Raw genomic sequence first — 17,991 nt, forward strand, 5'->3', positions numbered from 1 at the left:
ATAGCACTAGTAATTAGACTCAATGTAGCTGATATTCTTGCTTGTTCTTATACCTTTTTTTTTGCTTTACTAAATTGCATACCTTGCATGTAATTTTTTTTTCCAGACTTACCAGATCAAGTTCTGAGGGTTTTCAAGGCAGATCAGCAAAGTCGTTACATCATGATCAGTAAGGACACAACAGCAAAAGAAGTGGTCATCCAGGCTATCAGGGAATTTGCTCTCACTGCAACCCCTGATGCATATTCACTATGTGAAGTCTCTGTCACACCTGAGGGTGTAATCAAGCAAAGGAGGCTTCCTGATCAGTTATCCAAGCTTGCTGACAGGATACAGCTGAGTGGCAGGTGAGATTGGAGACTGTGAGCTAAAGCTGACGATGCCAACTTATTAAGTCAAAATCCTGTTAATAGGAGCATTATTTAATTATTACTGTTCTGTTTCTTTACAACAAATTGCTCCTTATGCAACTTCTAATTAATATCTAGGCATGGTGAAATTCAATTTATTCTATGATTTCAACTGGATCATTACTGCAACTTTCACTAGTATTTGAGTATATTTTATCTAGTGTCTTTTTTTAATTTTGTTTTTACAGGTATTACCTGAAGAACAACATGGAAACAGAAACTCTTTGTTCAGATGAAGATGCTCAAGAGTTACTAAGGGAAAGTCAAATTTCCCTACTGCAGCTCAGTACTGTTGAGGTGGCTACCCAACTCTCCATGAGAAACTTTGAGCTCTTCCGTAATATTGAACCCACGGAATACATAGATGACTTGTTTAAACTCAAATCAAAAACAGGTTGCACTAATCTAAAAAAGTTTGAAGAGGTGATAAATCAAGAAACATTCTGGGTGGCTTCTGAGATTCTAAGAGAAACCAACCAGTTGAAAAGGATGAAGATCATTAAGCATTTCATTAAGATAGCACTACACTGCAGAGAATGCAAGAACTTCAACTCGATGTTTGCCATCATTAGGTATTGCCCTTTAGTAATTTTACTTCTAAGTAAAAAACAAAGTCTTACTCATGTCAGTCTAAAAAAACATGTATTTGAGTAAACCAATTAATACTGCTAACATCAACACTTGGCAATCCAATAAGGAGGGCATTTTCCAGTAATCTAAACTTGACATTGAAACGTTTCCTGAAATATTATTTGGAATGCTACTATTATGTACTTATTGCTCAAGACAGTGAGACAAGAGTCATTGGTGAACATGGCACTAGGGAAGCTACTGTACTTATTTAAAAACAAAAACCAAAAGAAATGGCAGTTATATGAAGAAAAATTACAACATTGTCATAAATGAATGGGTTAATTTCCCAAAGGGAGCTCATCATTTTACACATAGTTCCCAATATCTTTAATTCCTTGAGCCATGATGTGTTGCCTTTGGTTTTCTTTGTATCACCACTTTCTTTGTATCACCAGATACACTTTGTATCACCATATCTCTGATAATAGTCGATAGAAGACTACAGTGACATACAATAAGCTGTAAATAAAAATCTTTTAATAAGACTAAAAAAAGTACTGAAAATCTCAGACAGAAAGCCTTTCTTAGTTTTGGAATGAAAAGGAGGAAAGGAAACTCTAATGTGTGTGGTTATACCCATTTTTTTGAAACATTCACATTTCCTTTAGAGTCTCCCAAGTTAGGCAGATAGAACCTAACAAAAAAAAACCCAAACAAACCCAAACCCTCAATATTCTGTCTTATTAGAAAGCTTGAGTAAGTTGCATTAAAATGACAATTTTATCACTGTCTCTGGCAAAAGCCTCTGTCACATTCAATCAACAGACTGAATGTGACACTTTTTCTGAAGATTGCTGGTTTTGAATACCATTCAGTCAAACGTGGCAAGCTCCAAAATCAAGGATCCATGCTGATAATCAGTCAGCATCTCTGAGACATAAAAATCTTGAGATTTAGTTCAGCTATTTCAGCTGATCTCAATGAGAAATAAAAGCAGCATGCCTGCTAGCAAAAACTTGAGTGAAGGAAAGATTCTAGATACCAAACTTGCCCATAGGTAGAAATAATAGCAAGACAGGCAATGCCATTAAAGGAAAAAAAAATGGTTTCTGTACCAGCTACTGCTTCAGAATAGCCACAAATATGTAGCGTCTGTTATAACAATTTGATCTAGACATAACAAAGAGATGGACTATTGCAGCAAGAAGGTGGGTTGCTATGCTGTCACCACCTAAACATTATGTAGGTGGAAGATGGTTTTTCCTGCAGTCTAGTAATCTGGAAGTAAGTGGTGATCCTGAGGTACACCTAGATTATGATATTTTTATCAAATTCGGACACTGTTCCAAAGTAATAAGAATAAGTATGTACTCTCTATAAGGTTTAATTACTCATCCAAGTGTAACTTTTATCTGTTTATGGTTACATCATGCAGATATCTGCAGTTTTTATAGTTTTTATAAAAATTATCGTAATTGTTCTGTAGTACACACTAGCAAAAGGAAGTTTTCATTTTCTATTACTTTATTGACATTGTTGTGCTATGCTATTCTGGCTATATGGTATTCTCCCATACAAAATTTAACATTGTCTTTCTAGGATTTTTTGTTTCTTTCTATTGTTCTTGAACATTTTTGCACTTTTTTTGTTTGTTTCAAGTGGCCTGAACTTGGCACCAGTTGCAAGGCTCCGAACTACTTGGGAAAAGCTTCCAAGCAAGTATGAAAAACTGTTTCAAGATCTACAGGACTTGTTTGATCCATCTAGGAATATGGCAAAATATCGTAATGTCCTTAACAGCCAAAACCTACAGCCCCCCATTATCCCCCTGTTTCCTGTTATCAAAAAAGACCTTACATTCCTTCATGAAGGTAAAAACAGAAGTACGTCATCTTTTACAACCTAAGGAAAACTAACTTTGCTGCCTAATAAATGATGTTGTTAATTGTTGATTGTAGGAAATGATTCAAAAGTGGAGGGCTTGGTTAATTTTGAGAAGCTGAGAATGATTGCGAAGGAGATACGCCATGTTGGTCGCATGGCATCTGTGAACATGGATCCTGCTTTAATGTTTAGAACGAGGTAAGCGTGTTGTATTAGGCAGAGCTTTTCCCAGCTGAGAGAAGGCTAGGTGTCAGCAAGAGATGCTTTTCAAGTGCCCCTTGTTGTATTGGAAAAATATGCGTTTTGTGTTTGTTGTTAACAATTTACCAAAATTACGTGGTGTTCTAAAACTGGAGTAATAATTACATTTTGTGTTTATCAATATATATTAAAATGTTTTATATTATTCCTTAGCTACCAGTTACTTTCTAAAAATTATATTCCATCGGGGGGGGGGGGGGGGGGGGGGAGATACTGTCTTGAACACATATGTATTAGTCTGTTGGAAACATTGATGTGTGCCAGCCTTATTGTTTTGATTTAGTAGAAGAGGGAATGTATCTGAAACGGTGTCAGCTAGCAGTGTTAGAAAACGTGGAGTGAATGCTGTTTGGCGTCATGTTAGACCAGCTTATTGCATACTCTTTTTCTTAATTTGAGCTAGAAGAGTTTGTAATACCTGACTGTATGGCCGAGTCAAGGCTCTCTTTAATGTTTGTGGGCTTCCAGAACTGCTTGTCCTGAGGTCTGGTCTTTTTCTTTCTGAGCTTGTGATCTTTCTCTGTCTCTTCTTAAACCCATGCTTTACTCTTCCTGGCTCTCACTTGCAGGAAGAAGAAATGGAGGAGTTTGGGGTAAGTGGTTGGAGACAACGCACACAAGACATTCATTCTTCCCTTACCATTTGCATTGTTTCCTACTTGCTATCTTTAATTTTCTGGTGCTTTGACATTGTTTTCTTTTGTTAACCCTTTTTTACTGACAATACATTTTAATCCAGGAGTGCTTTTGCTTTTGAGGTTAAAACACAAAAGTTGTAAATTATTTATAAGTGGTTGTAGATAGGAGTGGGGTGTTGTTCTCCCCCACCTCCAATTTAAATTGCCAAAGGAAGTGACTTTCAGTAAAAGAGAAATTGTAAAATGGCAAGGTTGCAACAGCTGAAAATTGCTGTTAACTTTCTTATGCCTAATAAGCAATTATCACAATCAAATACAAAAGTTAAAACTTACAGTATCTGCTAAACTAACTTATTTTCATATTACAATTCAGCCATCATTTTTACTCTTAACAATACAGGAACAATACATAGCTTTCATATAGATATACATACATTGAAATGTGCATGACGTTTATTTCATTGTGAACTAGCTGATCATTTTATTTAACAAAAAGCTGTCCTCAACCTAGCAAGTTACAAGGAAGTTCTGTTCTGTAAAACTGAGCTGTACATTTTGTATATGGTCTGATTTAAGAAGTATTTAGAGAGCTTTCAAAATGCCTTCTGTATATGTATTTAAATTTGAACCTCAGCTATAGTCTTCTGTCAGCATTGCCTTACTGCATGAGCTTTTCCTAATGCTCCAGTCTTCTCAGTAGCTGGCTTATGTGAGAGAGCTAGCTTGAATGCTTTTCTATATGTGTGAAGTGATATTGCCTAGTTGGAGCAGAACAGGTTAAAATATTTGCGTAATTAAAATAGTGCCTGTAACCAAGTAAAAAGATTTCCTGACCCTCATCTTTCTATCTGTTATAGCTGTTTGACTTACTGGAATGAGGCATGTAAGCTTTGACCGTAGACTGACATTCATGCAATCTTTTGCACGTTTCATGTTCATCAAGTGATACAGTGTTGGACTAAGTCATACTTTTCCCCTCTTCCCTCCCCCTCCTGCCCCCCCTTCACTCCAGGTCTCTCAGCCAGGGCAGTACAAATGCAGCCGTGCTGGATGTCGCGCAAACAGGGGGTCATAAAAAGCGGGTCCGTCGCAGCTCCTTCCTTAATGCTAAAAAACTGTATGAAGATGCTCAGATGGCACGGAAAGTAAAGCAGTATCTCTCAAACTTGGACCTGGAAATGGATGAAGAGAGCCTCCAGACACTGTCTCTGCAGTGTGAGCCAGCCACCAACACATGTGAGCGTTGTCATTTGCTATGGATTTCAAGGAAACTGTTAAATATACCTCTGTTTCTTCTCCAAGGAAGTAACTGGGAACAGTAAATAGGCAATGAGGTAGAAAACGACGTGTCTAGTCATTTCCAAGTACTGAACATCTATGAATATTAAGGAAATCATCTTGCAGATCAACAATATAGAGACATAGCATTTATATAGGAGATAAGGCTTTCAGATGATGTCATGCAAAAGTGCACAAGGGTTCTTTAGATTTGTCCATACAAAAGGTATGGAGGAGCCAAAAGTTCCTCTACAGTTCTGATGTGCTGAGGCTATTGGTGTGAATAGGGTTGGTCATCCTGGATATTTCGACCTTGAGAGGGAAAAGGAGATTTCCTTATGTTGAAGTGTTTCAAAGACACGTGGAGGGCTGTACCTGGCTGTAGCAGAGGGTGACTTTATGCTGGATATCGTTTTCGTTTTGATTTGAGGGAATGCTGTATCTTACGCCCTTCCCTTTCTTCACAGTAGCAAAAAATAGTAATTACATGTCCATTCTAAACCAGCTGTAGCCCTTATGATAGCCCAGTATAACTTCTGGTAATGTTTTTGATAACTATAACAATACTCATTTATAAGAGTTTTCTTTTGAGAAAGAGAGTAAATGCTCTTTGATAATGTACATATTTTAAATGGAGTTAAATCTCCCCCTCTTTTCCTCTTAATCTTTTCTCTCTAAAGGTATCCTACTGCATTAATAGTACAAGTATTTGAGCACCTTTTAATTATTAATTGGAGGGCTTTGCACTGCTCAGATTAAAACTACCACAATAGTTTTAGCTATTTGTGCTTTTTCCCATTTCTTGCAAAGTGCCGAAGAATACAGGAGACAAGCGATCTGGAAAATCTGAAACATCACCGGTGGCTCCCCGGGCAGGCATCCAGCAGAAAGTGCAGCAGCAGCAGCAACATAAAGTAAACCAAGCATTGCAGGTCCCTGCCGTATCTCTTTATCCCTCTCGCAAGAAAGTGCCAGTGAAAGACCTCCCACCATTTGGTAAGTGGAACAATGAAACGTTTGGTTTAATACTTTGAAGTTTGTTTGCTTATGTCAGTGAGACATTTTTAATCAGATAAAACTCAGATGTTTATTTCTGCTGGTATATATATGCAGGTTATGCCAGTTCATGCAGTGTGTATGCGTAATTCTCTTCTCTAGAAGTGGAAAGACAGACATCTAGGAAAGCATCCTGTCAATTTAATCAGTATAAGTATTTACATGTTACTGGCAGCTGGAAGGAATGAATGTTTCTGACTATCTGCCCTGGGATCTTGGCGTAACTTTTCCAAAGAGATTAGTGACTTGGAGTTTTTGAGTGACCCATCTGAGATGCCTGAGAAGTTTTGGTGTTTTTTCAAAAGTTGAAAATTTAATGTGAAATTCAGGCCTGCTGAAACTGGTAGTCCTGTTAGAAATGTAGGCCTGAAGTTTCACGCTGAGAATTGTCCCTGTGGCTTCTGCTCCCTCATGCTTTTTTATTGCTGTTATTCAGTCGTTGCCTGCATGTCACTCGGAAAGATAACAGACTATAGGAATTTCTTCTAATCTGATTTCCAAATCTGTGTTCCAGCATGTGTACATAACATATATACATTACTAAAGAACTTCTTACATATCACTTAAAGTATGGTGATATTCCTAGTAAGTATATGTAGTATAACCATTGCATGATGGTAATTTTGCAAGAGCTTAATTCTGATTTCACTTTTTATTAGTTTTGCTTGTGCACTGCTTAGGCTGCTAGCAAAACATTAGAAGTGGCAAAACAAGCAAGAAGCAATTCAATATTCATCTAGTTCTTGTTGATTTTACCATTAAATTTTAATCTTGAAAGGACTTTGAAGCACCATAGACTGTGGTTTTGCTCATGGTCGGAAAGTTTCTGAAAACTGACTAGGTTATGTTGATGAAGCAGCTGTAAATTATTGATAGCAGCATTGTGATCCAACAGATCAAAGATAAATTCTGTAGAATGCTTGAAAATAACCTCTGCAACAAACATTGGCAAAACTGTCAGAGAGCTCCATCTTCACTTCTAAGGCTGTCCCAGGGTAGATTTTTGAGGGGAAGAGAAGAAAAAGATGGATAAATGTTGCCTGGGAAAAGCAATTCTTGATGCCCTAGATCTTTACATCATACATCATCTTCAGGATGTTTTTACTCTTTAGTTTCCCAAAATAAGCTGGTGCAGAGAGAGTTCTCAAAAATGAAAGAGAGAAAGGCAGCTGCAGGATGGCCTTGTTTTGTAAGCCTAATCTTATTAATCTTCTTTCCAGCTTTCTTTGACCTTCTAGGCTGCTCTGAATAGAAAAGAAACAGGAGAACAGTTTCAATTCTGACTATATAAACCTTCACTAACCAGTGAGATTTGTGTGTGTTTGTATTCAACATAATTTTAGTTCAAGTTTCTCAGTAACCATTACTATGCATATCCTTGATTTATATATTGTATAGGCAGTATTTTTCAACACCAAATCTGCATTGTGTTTTCTGTGACAAACTGTTTACTTTAGGCGGCCAGGATGAAAGATCGGCTGCCCTAATATGCAGAAATAAAGTGCTGTATTTTAAACAGAGTAGGTTTAAATGTTTTGCTTCGTTTAAGCTGGTGTCGGAAACTCACAAATATACAGGAAAAAAATTTAGGTTTTCTTCCTGTATGGTGTCTGCTCTATAAATGCATTGTGAAACAGAAAGATGTATTTATACTGGACTTTACATCTGCCTACATTAATTCTTATTGACAGGCATTAACTCCCCACAAGCTTTAAAGAAAATTCTTTCATTATCTGAAGAAGGAAGTTTGGATCGTCACAAGAAACAGCCTGAAGACGCAGTCTCAAGTGCATCTTCACAGCTGTCTTCTCCTCCCACTTCACCACAGAGCTCTCCAAGGAAAGGTATTAGAAGTGCAATATTTCTCATCCTGTTTCCTGAAGCTTGTAGGCTTTGGAAATTTCTGAGAGAGAATTTGGACACTCAGGATAAACTGCTGCTGCTCCTATTTTTGTCACATGTGGTCAGCAAGAGCGCAGGAAGTGTAGTGTAGAGTAGGATACATGAAAGGATACCACGGAACCTGATTTCAGGGACGCCTGAAAGCCCTCTGGTTAGCAAAAGCCAGGAAAGATAGCTGGATCTGACACTCGATTTGATGCAGTAGGTCACTCTCACTGCAGCTGCTTCTGACAAAAATATTCCCATCATCAGTGTTTCCTGCCAGTGGAAGGATGTGCAGATTGAAACTTAAAATCTTTGTACAGCATTAGGCACACTAGCCTATTAGCGGAATTATTTGCTGTGTCATGCATCTGGATGGGATGTGACCTATGTATGACAGGCAGGCTTAAGATATTTGGGATTCATATCACTAATACACAACATTTTACTAGCAGGCTGATTATTCAAATAATGTATACAGATATTTGAGGAATGGTATGACACATTGGAGCTTTCTTGACTGAGTTCTTTTTAAGTGACTTCATAGAGTTATTTTTTTTGAAAGTGAATTTAGGACTTTAAATGGATTTTTTTTTTTTTTTTTTTTTTTTAAACCTGTTTGTTTTTTCATTGTACTTGTTCTGGTTATGAATTGACAAAGCAGGGAATTGAGGCATTTTCCTGTAGTTTAAACAAACAACAAAAAAAGTCCCTTTGGAAGTATGAGAGCCTAGGTGTATTGCAGATAACTTCTAAGTTATTCTCTTTTCAGAATATTATAAAAGTTCAGTTTAACAGTTACATTGTGTAACATTACGGTAAAATATATATATTGGGGTTGAATCCTTGTAATAGAAGTTCAGAATGCTAAAGAGATGAGTGTGTTGGAGACTTCACTGTAGCAATAACTTTCCCTAAACTGCACAGGGAAGGTAAGGATTTGAAAGTTATGTGAGTATCACTTTTTCTACTTTCATATCAAATGGATAGCTAAGCCCTTTACTTAATGTGGTAGGTGGCAGTGCCGATCAGTTAAGGCCTTATGGCTCCAGACTAATAGACCTAACCAGTTCCTCCTCTCCTCTTGCAAGCGAGGACAGTAACAAGAATAACAATTCACCAAGGACCTCTGGGATAGGTGGGGCTTATGGAAACAAAAGGGGACAAAATAAGTCCAGTTGGATAAGCAGAGATCTGAAAAGGGGAGAGATGAATAAGACAAGAAAGTACAAATGCCTATCCAAAATCTCTATTGAAGTGATGTTTACTAAGGTCAGGTGGAGGAGCATGTTATGTGGAGAAGACTTAGATATCACCACAAGTCCTTGTAAGCTATCATGATTTCTCCCAAATACTACAGTAGCAAAGAGTGAATTTTTATAAATATGGTCATGCCTGTGCAGTTCTTGAAAAAGGAATTGGGATTCTGTACTTGGCTCGTAGTGGGAAAAGTACTTTATTTTTGAAAAAAGCAAATCATAAACATGATTATAAATTAAACAAAAAAATCCTTGGTTTGATGGTGACATGAAGCTATGTTCTTTCAGACAAAAATGGCAGCATTAATTCCACGTTCTCAGCAAGTGAATTGGGATAGATCAGTTGAAGTCCTCTTAACACATGTAGACTGAAAGCAAAAAATGAAAAGTGCGGTTACTTGTGGATGTATGTTGTTTAATGATATTTAACATAGCCGGCAAGAGCATTCAGCAAACTTTGTTCAATACTAAAACAAAAGCTGAATTTGCTGAATATGCCTCTGTGACATGGTTTGCAGATTTTATCTCAGTCTGGCAATGTCAATGCTACCTCCAAATTACGGTGTAATTCTGGTAATATATGCTATTTGGAATGTAATTAGCTAGCCAAGTAGCACAAAGAAAGCTTGAAAATCTGGCCCTCTCTCAGCCAAGATACGTAATAAGCAGTCAGCCCAGACATCTGGGCTTACTGTTGTATCTGCTGTTCATCTCTGAAGCGTAGCTTTGCAGAACAGAAAAACTCTGTGAGAGGGTCTCGTGGTTTACTTGAAGCAGTAATCTTGTCCAGGGCATCTTTTTCATTCCAATCTTGGAGACAGTGTTTACATACAGGCAGTTTTTTGAGAAGTGAGATTTCATAATGCGGGAATACAAGCATGATGATGCATTTGAAAATAGTTTGGGGGAGGAGGGCAGAGAAGAAGGAAGGTGAGCAGTTGGTTTCTAAGTGAGTAGTGCATGTTCCCACAATCTTAAACCTCTTATTAAGAGACAGAACACGTGGTGTTGCGCAGTTCTGCTGTGTATCTCTATCTTTTGCAGTGCTGCTTCTCTGTAAATGTAATCATATTTTTGATTTACTATGGTAGCAGTATTGCTGGCTGCCTGACAATAACTGAGCAGGCTTCTTGGAGAGTCTGATTAATGTGATGTTCCCTTTGCAGGCTATACTTTGGCTCCTAGTGGCACGGTGGATAACTTTTCAGATTCTGGTCACAGTGAAATTTCTTCCAGATCTAGTATTGTCAGCAATTCCTCTTTTGACTCTATGCCAGTCTCCCTGCATGATGAGAGGAGACAGAGGCATTCTGTCAGCATCGTGGAGACAAATCTTGGTGTGGGAAGGATTGATAGAAGAATGATGATTGAACCAGATCAATACAGCTTAGGGTAGGAATTTTATTTGTGCTTACTTATATTTTACTTTCATATAGTGTGTATGTAGCATGTATATGTGTATTTGTTCATGTAACTTTCCCTGTGTGTATCTCAAATATTTTTTTCTCCTCTGCTCTTAAAAACTACTATTTCAGTGCTGCATTTTGTGGTAATGCTCCATTTTCTGACAAGGAAAGGTTTTGCACTCTTGCGTGTGTGAGGTGGTCTACAGCAGTAAGACTTTACCTCAGTAGACCTTATCATCTGAGCATTTAGTAGTGCTGGAGATTATCCTCTTTATGACAGACTAGTATCCTAGCCTGTTTTCTAGGTGGGGAATTAAGAGAATTAGATGAGAAATTATTCATACAATTATGCAGTGATCAAGCTGAGAACAGAAATAGCTAGTAATTTTCCAGTCTGTTTCATAGAAAAGTGCATATTTTTCTAACTCAGAACTGGTTTACCCCAAATATCTCTTCTAGTCAACAATAATTGGAAGCTAAAATTCACATTAGGCTGCTGGTTTTCTAGGTAATTTTCTAGGTAATTAACTTCTGTAATGGTGGAGAAGCTAGTGCTGTGAGGAGTTCTCTAAATCTCTAGCAGTGAGCCTTGGTCTGAAAATAATTGGAGCTCTGTCTCCTATTTAGTCTCCACTTACTTTTCTGAGCTGTTATTTGGATGCTTCAGTTCTCTGAATGGTTTCAGGGTTTTTAATCCTGTGGGGTCTGTGGACGGCAGGCCTGTTCCAAAACTGGTGTACTTCAGCTTTGGGAATCCCAGGCTGTGCAAACTCTTTAATCAGATGTCTTAAATATTTGGAAGAGCAGGGTTCCAGTCTGCATAGAAAGCTGCCCTCAAAGGACAAATCCCAGGAGCCTGGATAGCTGTTATATAAAAGTGACATTTTGTCGGTTTTCTCTGCTGCTGTGTAAGTGACAGTGTCAGGCTTACTTAATCGCTGAAAGGCTGCAGAGAACATGCTTGCTCTGTGAAGTAGCATGTGTTTCCAAAAATAAGGTTAAAATGCATTTCCATTTGCAAGAAATGTTGAAAAGTTGGCTTTCAGAGTTTCCTAAGCAGAAAAAAAAATCTGAAAAGCTGAAACCTAAACCTGAATATTGGCCACCTCCTGCTAAAACTCCTTTTCTGACTTTTGATCCTTTGCTTCGCCTGGCTGGAAAAGCAGTAGAAACCCTATCCATCAGTCTGTTCCCCTTCATATACGTCAATGTGGTTTGCCTGTCTTAAAGGGCTGCTGCAAAGTTAAGATTTTGCCTTTTGAAATGACTCCACCGAAGTGTTAAGTTTCGTCAGGATATCTGTCCAGCAGTTTTGTTTGTTTGTTTTATTGAGGATGAGTTTGAAAGGAAAGTGTTCTATTCTTAAAATTGAATTAGTCATTAATGGAAATAATATAAATTGCATCAAAACCTTCAATCATAGAATGGTTTGAGCTGGAAGGGACCTTTGAAAGGTCATCTAGTTCAAACCCCCCCAATGTTTGCTTTTCTCTTGACTGTTGAATTCATGTGTCTTGTAAATGATCTCCAATTCCAATGCTGGATTTTTTTTTTTTTTCCCCTCCTCTTCAATGTGCGTCTAGCTCATATGCGCCACTGTCAGACACCAGAGGCCTGTATGCTGGAGCAACTGTGCTTTCTTCTCCTAGTACAGAAGAACTGTCACAGGATCAGGGGGACAGAGCTTCGCTCGATGCAGCTGACAGTGGCCGTGGTAGCTGGACTTCTTGTTCGAGTGGTTCTCATGACAACATACAAACAATACAGCACCAGAGAAGCTGGGAGACTCTGCCTTTTGGACATGCTCATTTCGATAGCTCAGGCGATGGGGCAGGACTGTGGGCCTCGGGCAGTCATATGGACCAGCTGATGTTCCCCGATCATGGCACAAAGTATGGCAGGCAAAGTCAAGGTAGGGAGGGTCTTGATCAAGCACAGTCCAGAGCAAGCTGGGCATCCTCAACAGGCTACTGGGGAGAGGACTCGGAAGGTGATACAGGTACCATAAAGCGGAGGGGTGGGAAGGACGTTTCGACTGAAGCTGAAACCGGTAGCATAACATCCGTACCAGCAGAGGAGTCAAAGCCAGCTCCCGTGCCCACTCATATAGCAGTATCATCTAGTAGTACAAAGGGGCTTATTGGTAAGTTAAGTTTTGTTTACCATGAAGTATTTGGGTTCATTTGCTTATGGTTCTTTGTATTGTTCTAAAAATGCATTTCTTTTGTCTGGTTTGATTTTTCTTATTTTTAAAGCAAAACCGAACACTTTGCAGTCTCTCTCAAATTTTCCCCTTTAACTGTGCATTTATTGCTAGGGAAAATATCACTTATTGTTGATCCTCAGTTCTGGCAGCACCTTTGTGTTTCAAGAGAGCCTGTCATACATCAAAAAACTAGCTCAACGGCTGGACAGTGTTTTGAGAGGCTGATGTATTTAGGTGTCTGTTCTGAAATGTGAATTTCTCTTCACAGTAAGGTTCCACATTCTATATTTAGATATCTTAATATATGTGGCCTGATTTTTTTTAGAAGCCTTTTACTTTATACACCTGTATGACTTGTCTGATAATTGTGAATATTCCTTACTTCTGAAAATGGGATCACTTTGTGCTTAAATACCAACTGAGAAGTTTCTTTGGACAGCTGAAACTGAAGAGGTTCCTACGAAATTAGAGCTGAAATACATTCAACAAACGAAAGATCAGATAATATATAAATGAATATGAAGGTGTCTTTGGCAGTGCTTAAAATTTTTCTCATATCATTCCTTCTATGCATTCCAGTCCTTGGGCCATCCAAGACCTCTGCATTTTTGTGCCTCTCATTCCTTTCATTCCCCTTCATTTTGTCTGTCTTCAGGTTAATATGAAGAACTATCTAAAAGCCATTTTGTGCTGACATAGCTGAAAAAGTCTGCCACATTGAGGTCATGCTGAGACCACTGTGATAAACTGTTTTTCCATTTTCTGCCCAAGTATATTGCTTAGCAATGGCCCATTGCCTCAAAGCTTGGGTGCAGATCTGAATCCCTGAACTATGAAGAGGAGGAAGCTGTTCAGTTCAGGGATTCCAGGTTCCGATTCATGCCGTTCTCTAATTTTACTCTTTGATGCCCTTGGTTTCCACCAGAACGTGGAACAAGCATGTTCAAACTTGCCTGTCAAGGCAGTGCTTTCTGCTGCATTTTTAGAGACTTGAGAGAACGCGAGAGAGATCTGAAAAGTCAAGCCACACATTTCCATACACTTCAGTACTATTAACTAATTATCCTGCAAATGTAACTCTGCATATCACTGTCCAACAGAAACCACTATTTTTACATGGTTCTTTTGCACTGAATAGGCATTGATCAGTTGCAGTATTTCAATAGAATTTTTCTACAGAATTTCTTCTGCATCAAAGTTAATTTTCAGAAATCTTTGAATAAAATTTCTCAGAAACTTCTTCATACTGCTTTGCTCAGTTAAAACAATTTGTCCAAGAAAAATACTTAGATTCTTTTGGAAACTATTTGGTTTTGTTATAATACCAAGCCTTTATTTTTAGTCTATAAAAACTCACATCCAAGCAGCACCAGTCCATTTTAAGCTTGCACTGCCCTTTCAGTCAATTCCGCGCTGCATAATGCAGGGTGATGTTGTCATCACCACTTGTGCAAGAATATACGGTGTATGACAAGCTGTGGAGAGTAAATTGTCTGTGTCAGTGGTTTTTCCTGCTGTGTTTGCCTTTGTACTGTATGTTAAGTAGTCATGTGTTAAAGGGCTAGACCCGGAAAAAGTGTTCAGTATCAAAGCCCCAGCTGACTTCTTTAAGTACATAACTCCAAAATAGAGAGTCATGCCTGTCTGCTGTGTGTCTCTGCAGATGCTTAAAATTCTTATTCGTTTCCTCCCTTGGAGTTCTCTGCAAGAGAGAACTTCTAAGTGCCCAGAGTTAAGCCTTATTCAGGTAAACAGTTGCGTCTCAATGAGATCCACAAACTAGGTGGTGGTCTTTCCATCTCCTATATAAAATCATATTCAATCATTGTTCTTACAGGCATACTTTCAAGTTTTAATTTTGCAGGTAATACAACCACAAGAGCAGCGGGCAGTAATGCATACGGAAAATATGAAGATGAAGCCCACTTCTATTCCTTACCTTTATGTTTCATTAAGGAGTAAGATTTGTAGGGAGAAATAATGTATCAGGTGCTTCCTGCCCCCCCAGCAAGATGCTAAAAACAAGAGATGAGCTCTTATGTACAAAGCCCATCTTCAGGATTAAGATAGTCATGCGTTTGGGGAGATGCCAGTATTCCTGATGGTTGCCACTTCTGTGGACTCTTGAGTCTTCCACGTTATTTTGATCAGTGTATGATTTATTCTACACAATTGATGGAACAGCTTCAGTTGCTAAGTTTGAACAATTTGGTGAATTTTATTAGAGTAATGCTTCACTACTGGAAGAATACCTATATCCTGTGTAGGTTGTATATTCTGTACTTTCTTGCGTGGTTTATTTGTCAAGACCTCATTGTCTACTGTAAGTAGTTAGCTTTTGTCTTTAGATTTTCTACTCCTGGAATGTTGAGTTGGTTGATGTTTATTTAACTTTCACTGTTTATTTTGCTTTGAGCAAATAATCTGTTGTTTTTCCTGCAGCACGAAAAGAGGGTCGATATCGGGAACCACCTCCGACTCCTCCTGGTTATGTAGGAATACCTATTGCTGAGTTTGCAGAAAGTGGTTCCCATCCAACCAGAAAGCCTCCAGATTACAACATAGCACTTCAGAGGTCTAGAATGGTGGCACGGACATGTGAGACACATGGGACATCAACTCCACAGCAGCAGTCGCATGGCCATTCACCTGGCAGGCCTGTGAACAAACCTCAGTGGCATAAACCAAATGAGTCAGATCCACGTCTTGCTCACTATCCGTCTCAAGGGTTTTCCACAGAGGAAGATGGTAAATTTCTAATTGTTAGATTCTGAGTGTGCTGCATGCAAAAATGGTCAATGCTTTCGCAGACACAAAGCAAATTATGCAAATGCTTTCTGCCATTGAAATTCTTGCCATAATTTGAGCTCTCTTCCATCTTTCAAAACTTGCTATTTGTTATCATTTTGGAAGGGGAGGAATTCAGTTCATCCTAAATATAATTTAAAATTTGGAATGTAGGTCCACCTGAATCTTGGACAACCAAGCATTTGGCTTGGGCAACTTCTCTGGAGGTGCCTGTGTTCACCAGGTACAGCCCTGGCTGCCCTGAAAGTTTCCAGCAATACCTAGTGTTTGGCACTAACCGTGTATTTAATGGTCAAAAAAGTATCCTGATCTATAGAGTACCTGCCCGTCCGCCCCATAAAGCATCATTGGTCAGGTTTATTTGGATAGTCACTCATGTTCTACCTGAAACTCATACACTGTGGACACTGGGTCTTCCACACCAACTGCTTCACATAATGAGCCCAGTACTCTTTTGCTACCTTGCTTGCCCAAGTGTGTCTGTGTCTTTATGCTTTAGCTCAGCTGTAACGATAGCTGTTTTTCTGTGGAGTGCAAGTGTAGCTGGATTGCATCTTTAGGGCTAGGTGCTCAAAATTTAGGCAGGGCAGTGCCCAAATCACACATTTGAATGCTTTGTTTTGCTTAATGATAGAAAGGCTGACTTTCCCTTTCCCTCCTTAGCTGCTTAGTTACTAAGGTTCTATGTGCAGGATGAACTCTGCAGTTGAACATGATGGAAAAAAATGAAGCCTACCTTAATTGAATTGCCTCAAACTTTGAGAATTACCATGACAGAGAGTTTTAATTGTTTCTGCCAATGATGACTAAGTCTGCACTCAATTTTCATGCAATCTTAATTTAAATAAATCACAGATACGTTCAGGGAAAAATGTAAGATGGCTCTGTGAAGCTATTGCATATCTAGGAGTAGTAGTTGTGTTCCGCAGGCTGAGGAACTGCACCTAGCTCAGTTATAGCAATTGTCTTATTTTCTTCGAGAACAAAATTACAAAGGAATATTTCTTATGAGACCTGAAATGTACAGATACTTAGATTGTTTTAAAATGTATACCTAATAGGCCGAAATGGAAAACGTATGAGCACAGTACAGGTTGTTTCATTCAGTAGCAGTCTTGTTCTATATGAACTAAATTCTATTTCCCCCTATCCTATTGTGTTTGCAGAAGATGAACAAGTCTCTGCTGTCTAAGACTTGGGGCTTTTCTGGATCCAGAGTGAGCCACCTTAAAGGAGAGCACAAGAAGACGTCCCTAGAATAGGAGCCTTGGAACTATAGTTAAAGGATGGTGGACCTATTTGCCTCCTTCCCTGCCTTAAAGCAGCATGGGGCTTCTTCCTCCGCCCCTCCCCCTTCTGTCCCCTCTCCCCTTGCATGTGAAATACTGTGAAGAAATCGCCCTGGCACTTTTCAAACTGTGTTGCTTGAAATGCACAGTGCAGCAATCTCCAAGCTACCACTGTCGCTGTCTGCCACATCACACAGTATCATTCCAAATTCCAAGATCATCACATCAGGATGATTAACTCTGGCTGCACTTCCCAATGCCTGGAAGGGTTTTTTTAAATCTTCCTTTCTGGATTTTAATCGCAATCCTAGCACTTAGTCTCATTGGGATAATGAGATAAGCTAGTTGTCAAATTACATTTGGCCTTTAACCTACAAAGAGAAAAATGCATTGAAATCCTTCAAGGAGGCAGTGCTTATTTGCTTGTTTACAATGCCTTTGTTACGATTTTGTATGTTTGCGTTTCGGAGATCAAATACTGCATCTGCATAGTAATTACAGTATTATTTCATACCTGTAAGTAGGGTTGCCAGCCTGATCTCCTGGTAAGAAAATTGCTGTCACGTAGCTGAGCAGGGCAGAAGGGAAGGCAGAGGTTACGGGATGCAGCCTTTCCTGGACCATCTCGCTTCACTCTTAACGTGCCCCACCCTGGAATCTTCAGAAGTTTGTAAATGTTAGCGTTAATGGCGTCCCCAGCCGTTAATGGCATCCTCAGCCGGGTCTAGTGTCAATGCAGAAACGCACGCTTGCAACTGGCCGGTGATGGAAGAGGACACTGTGTGTCTCATACCTGTGCCTTGCGGAATACAGGATGGCATACTAAATTAGAAAGTGTCCCATTCTAATGAGGCAGACGACAACCCCACCTTTAAGTTATATATATATATATTTTTTTTTTTTTTTTTTACTATATAGTAGTTACATTAAAAGAAAAATTAACTGGATAACATTGCAGTGAAGGCAAGTTGGGATGTCACAGCTCGTGTCAGCTGTTAACACTGATCTAATAACCTCCATCTATGGACTTTGGCATTAG

The 17,991-nt window shown here is 38.9% G+C and overlaps 1 protein-coding gene across 5 annotated transcripts in view; it reads left to right on the plus strand.

The window, feature by feature from the left end:
- Positions 1–16,863, plus strand: part of RAPGEF2 (Rap guanine nucleotide exchange factor 2) — a 188,803-nt gene extending 171,940 nt beyond the window's left edge. For 2 of the 5 annotated variants that reach the window (XM_075708717.1, XM_075708720.1), the window contains 13 exons: positions 107–347; positions 599–982; positions 2,643–2,854; positions 2,942–3,065; positions 3,698–3,721; positions 4,779–5,002; positions 5,855–6,040; positions 7,792–7,944; positions 9,000–9,074; positions 10,410–10,635; positions 12,233–12,792; positions 15,298–15,603; positions 16,830–16,863. In XM_075708717.1, the coding sequence (XP_075564832.1) occupies positions 107–347; positions 599–982; positions 2,643–2,854; positions 2,942–3,065; positions 3,698–3,721; positions 4,779–5,002; positions 5,855–6,040; positions 7,792–7,944; positions 9,000–9,074; positions 10,410–10,635; positions 12,233–12,792; positions 15,298–15,603; positions 16,830–16,855 (2,741 nt within the window). In that variant the 3' untranslated portion in view covers positions 16,856–16,863. Of the gene's footprint in view, positions 1–106; positions 348–598; positions 983–2,642; positions 2,855–2,941; positions 3,066–3,697; positions 3,722–4,778; positions 5,003–5,854; positions 6,041–7,791; positions 7,945–8,999; positions 9,123–10,409; positions 10,636–12,232; positions 12,793–15,297; positions 15,604–16,829 lie in introns of all 5 variants that reach the window. The other 3 variants (XM_075708718.1, XM_009477645.2, XM_075708719.1) reach the window with 2 other exon arrangements.
- Positions 16,864–17,991: the final 1,128 nt, after the last annotated feature.

Source organism: Pelecanus crispus, chromosome 4 (assembly GCF_030463565.1).
Source record: "Pelecanus crispus isolate bPelCri1 chromosome 4, bPelCri1.pri, whole genome shotgun sequence".
Classification (NCBI taxonomy): domain Eukaryota; kingdom Metazoa; phylum Chordata; class Aves; order Pelecaniformes; family Pelecanidae; genus Pelecanus; species Pelecanus crispus.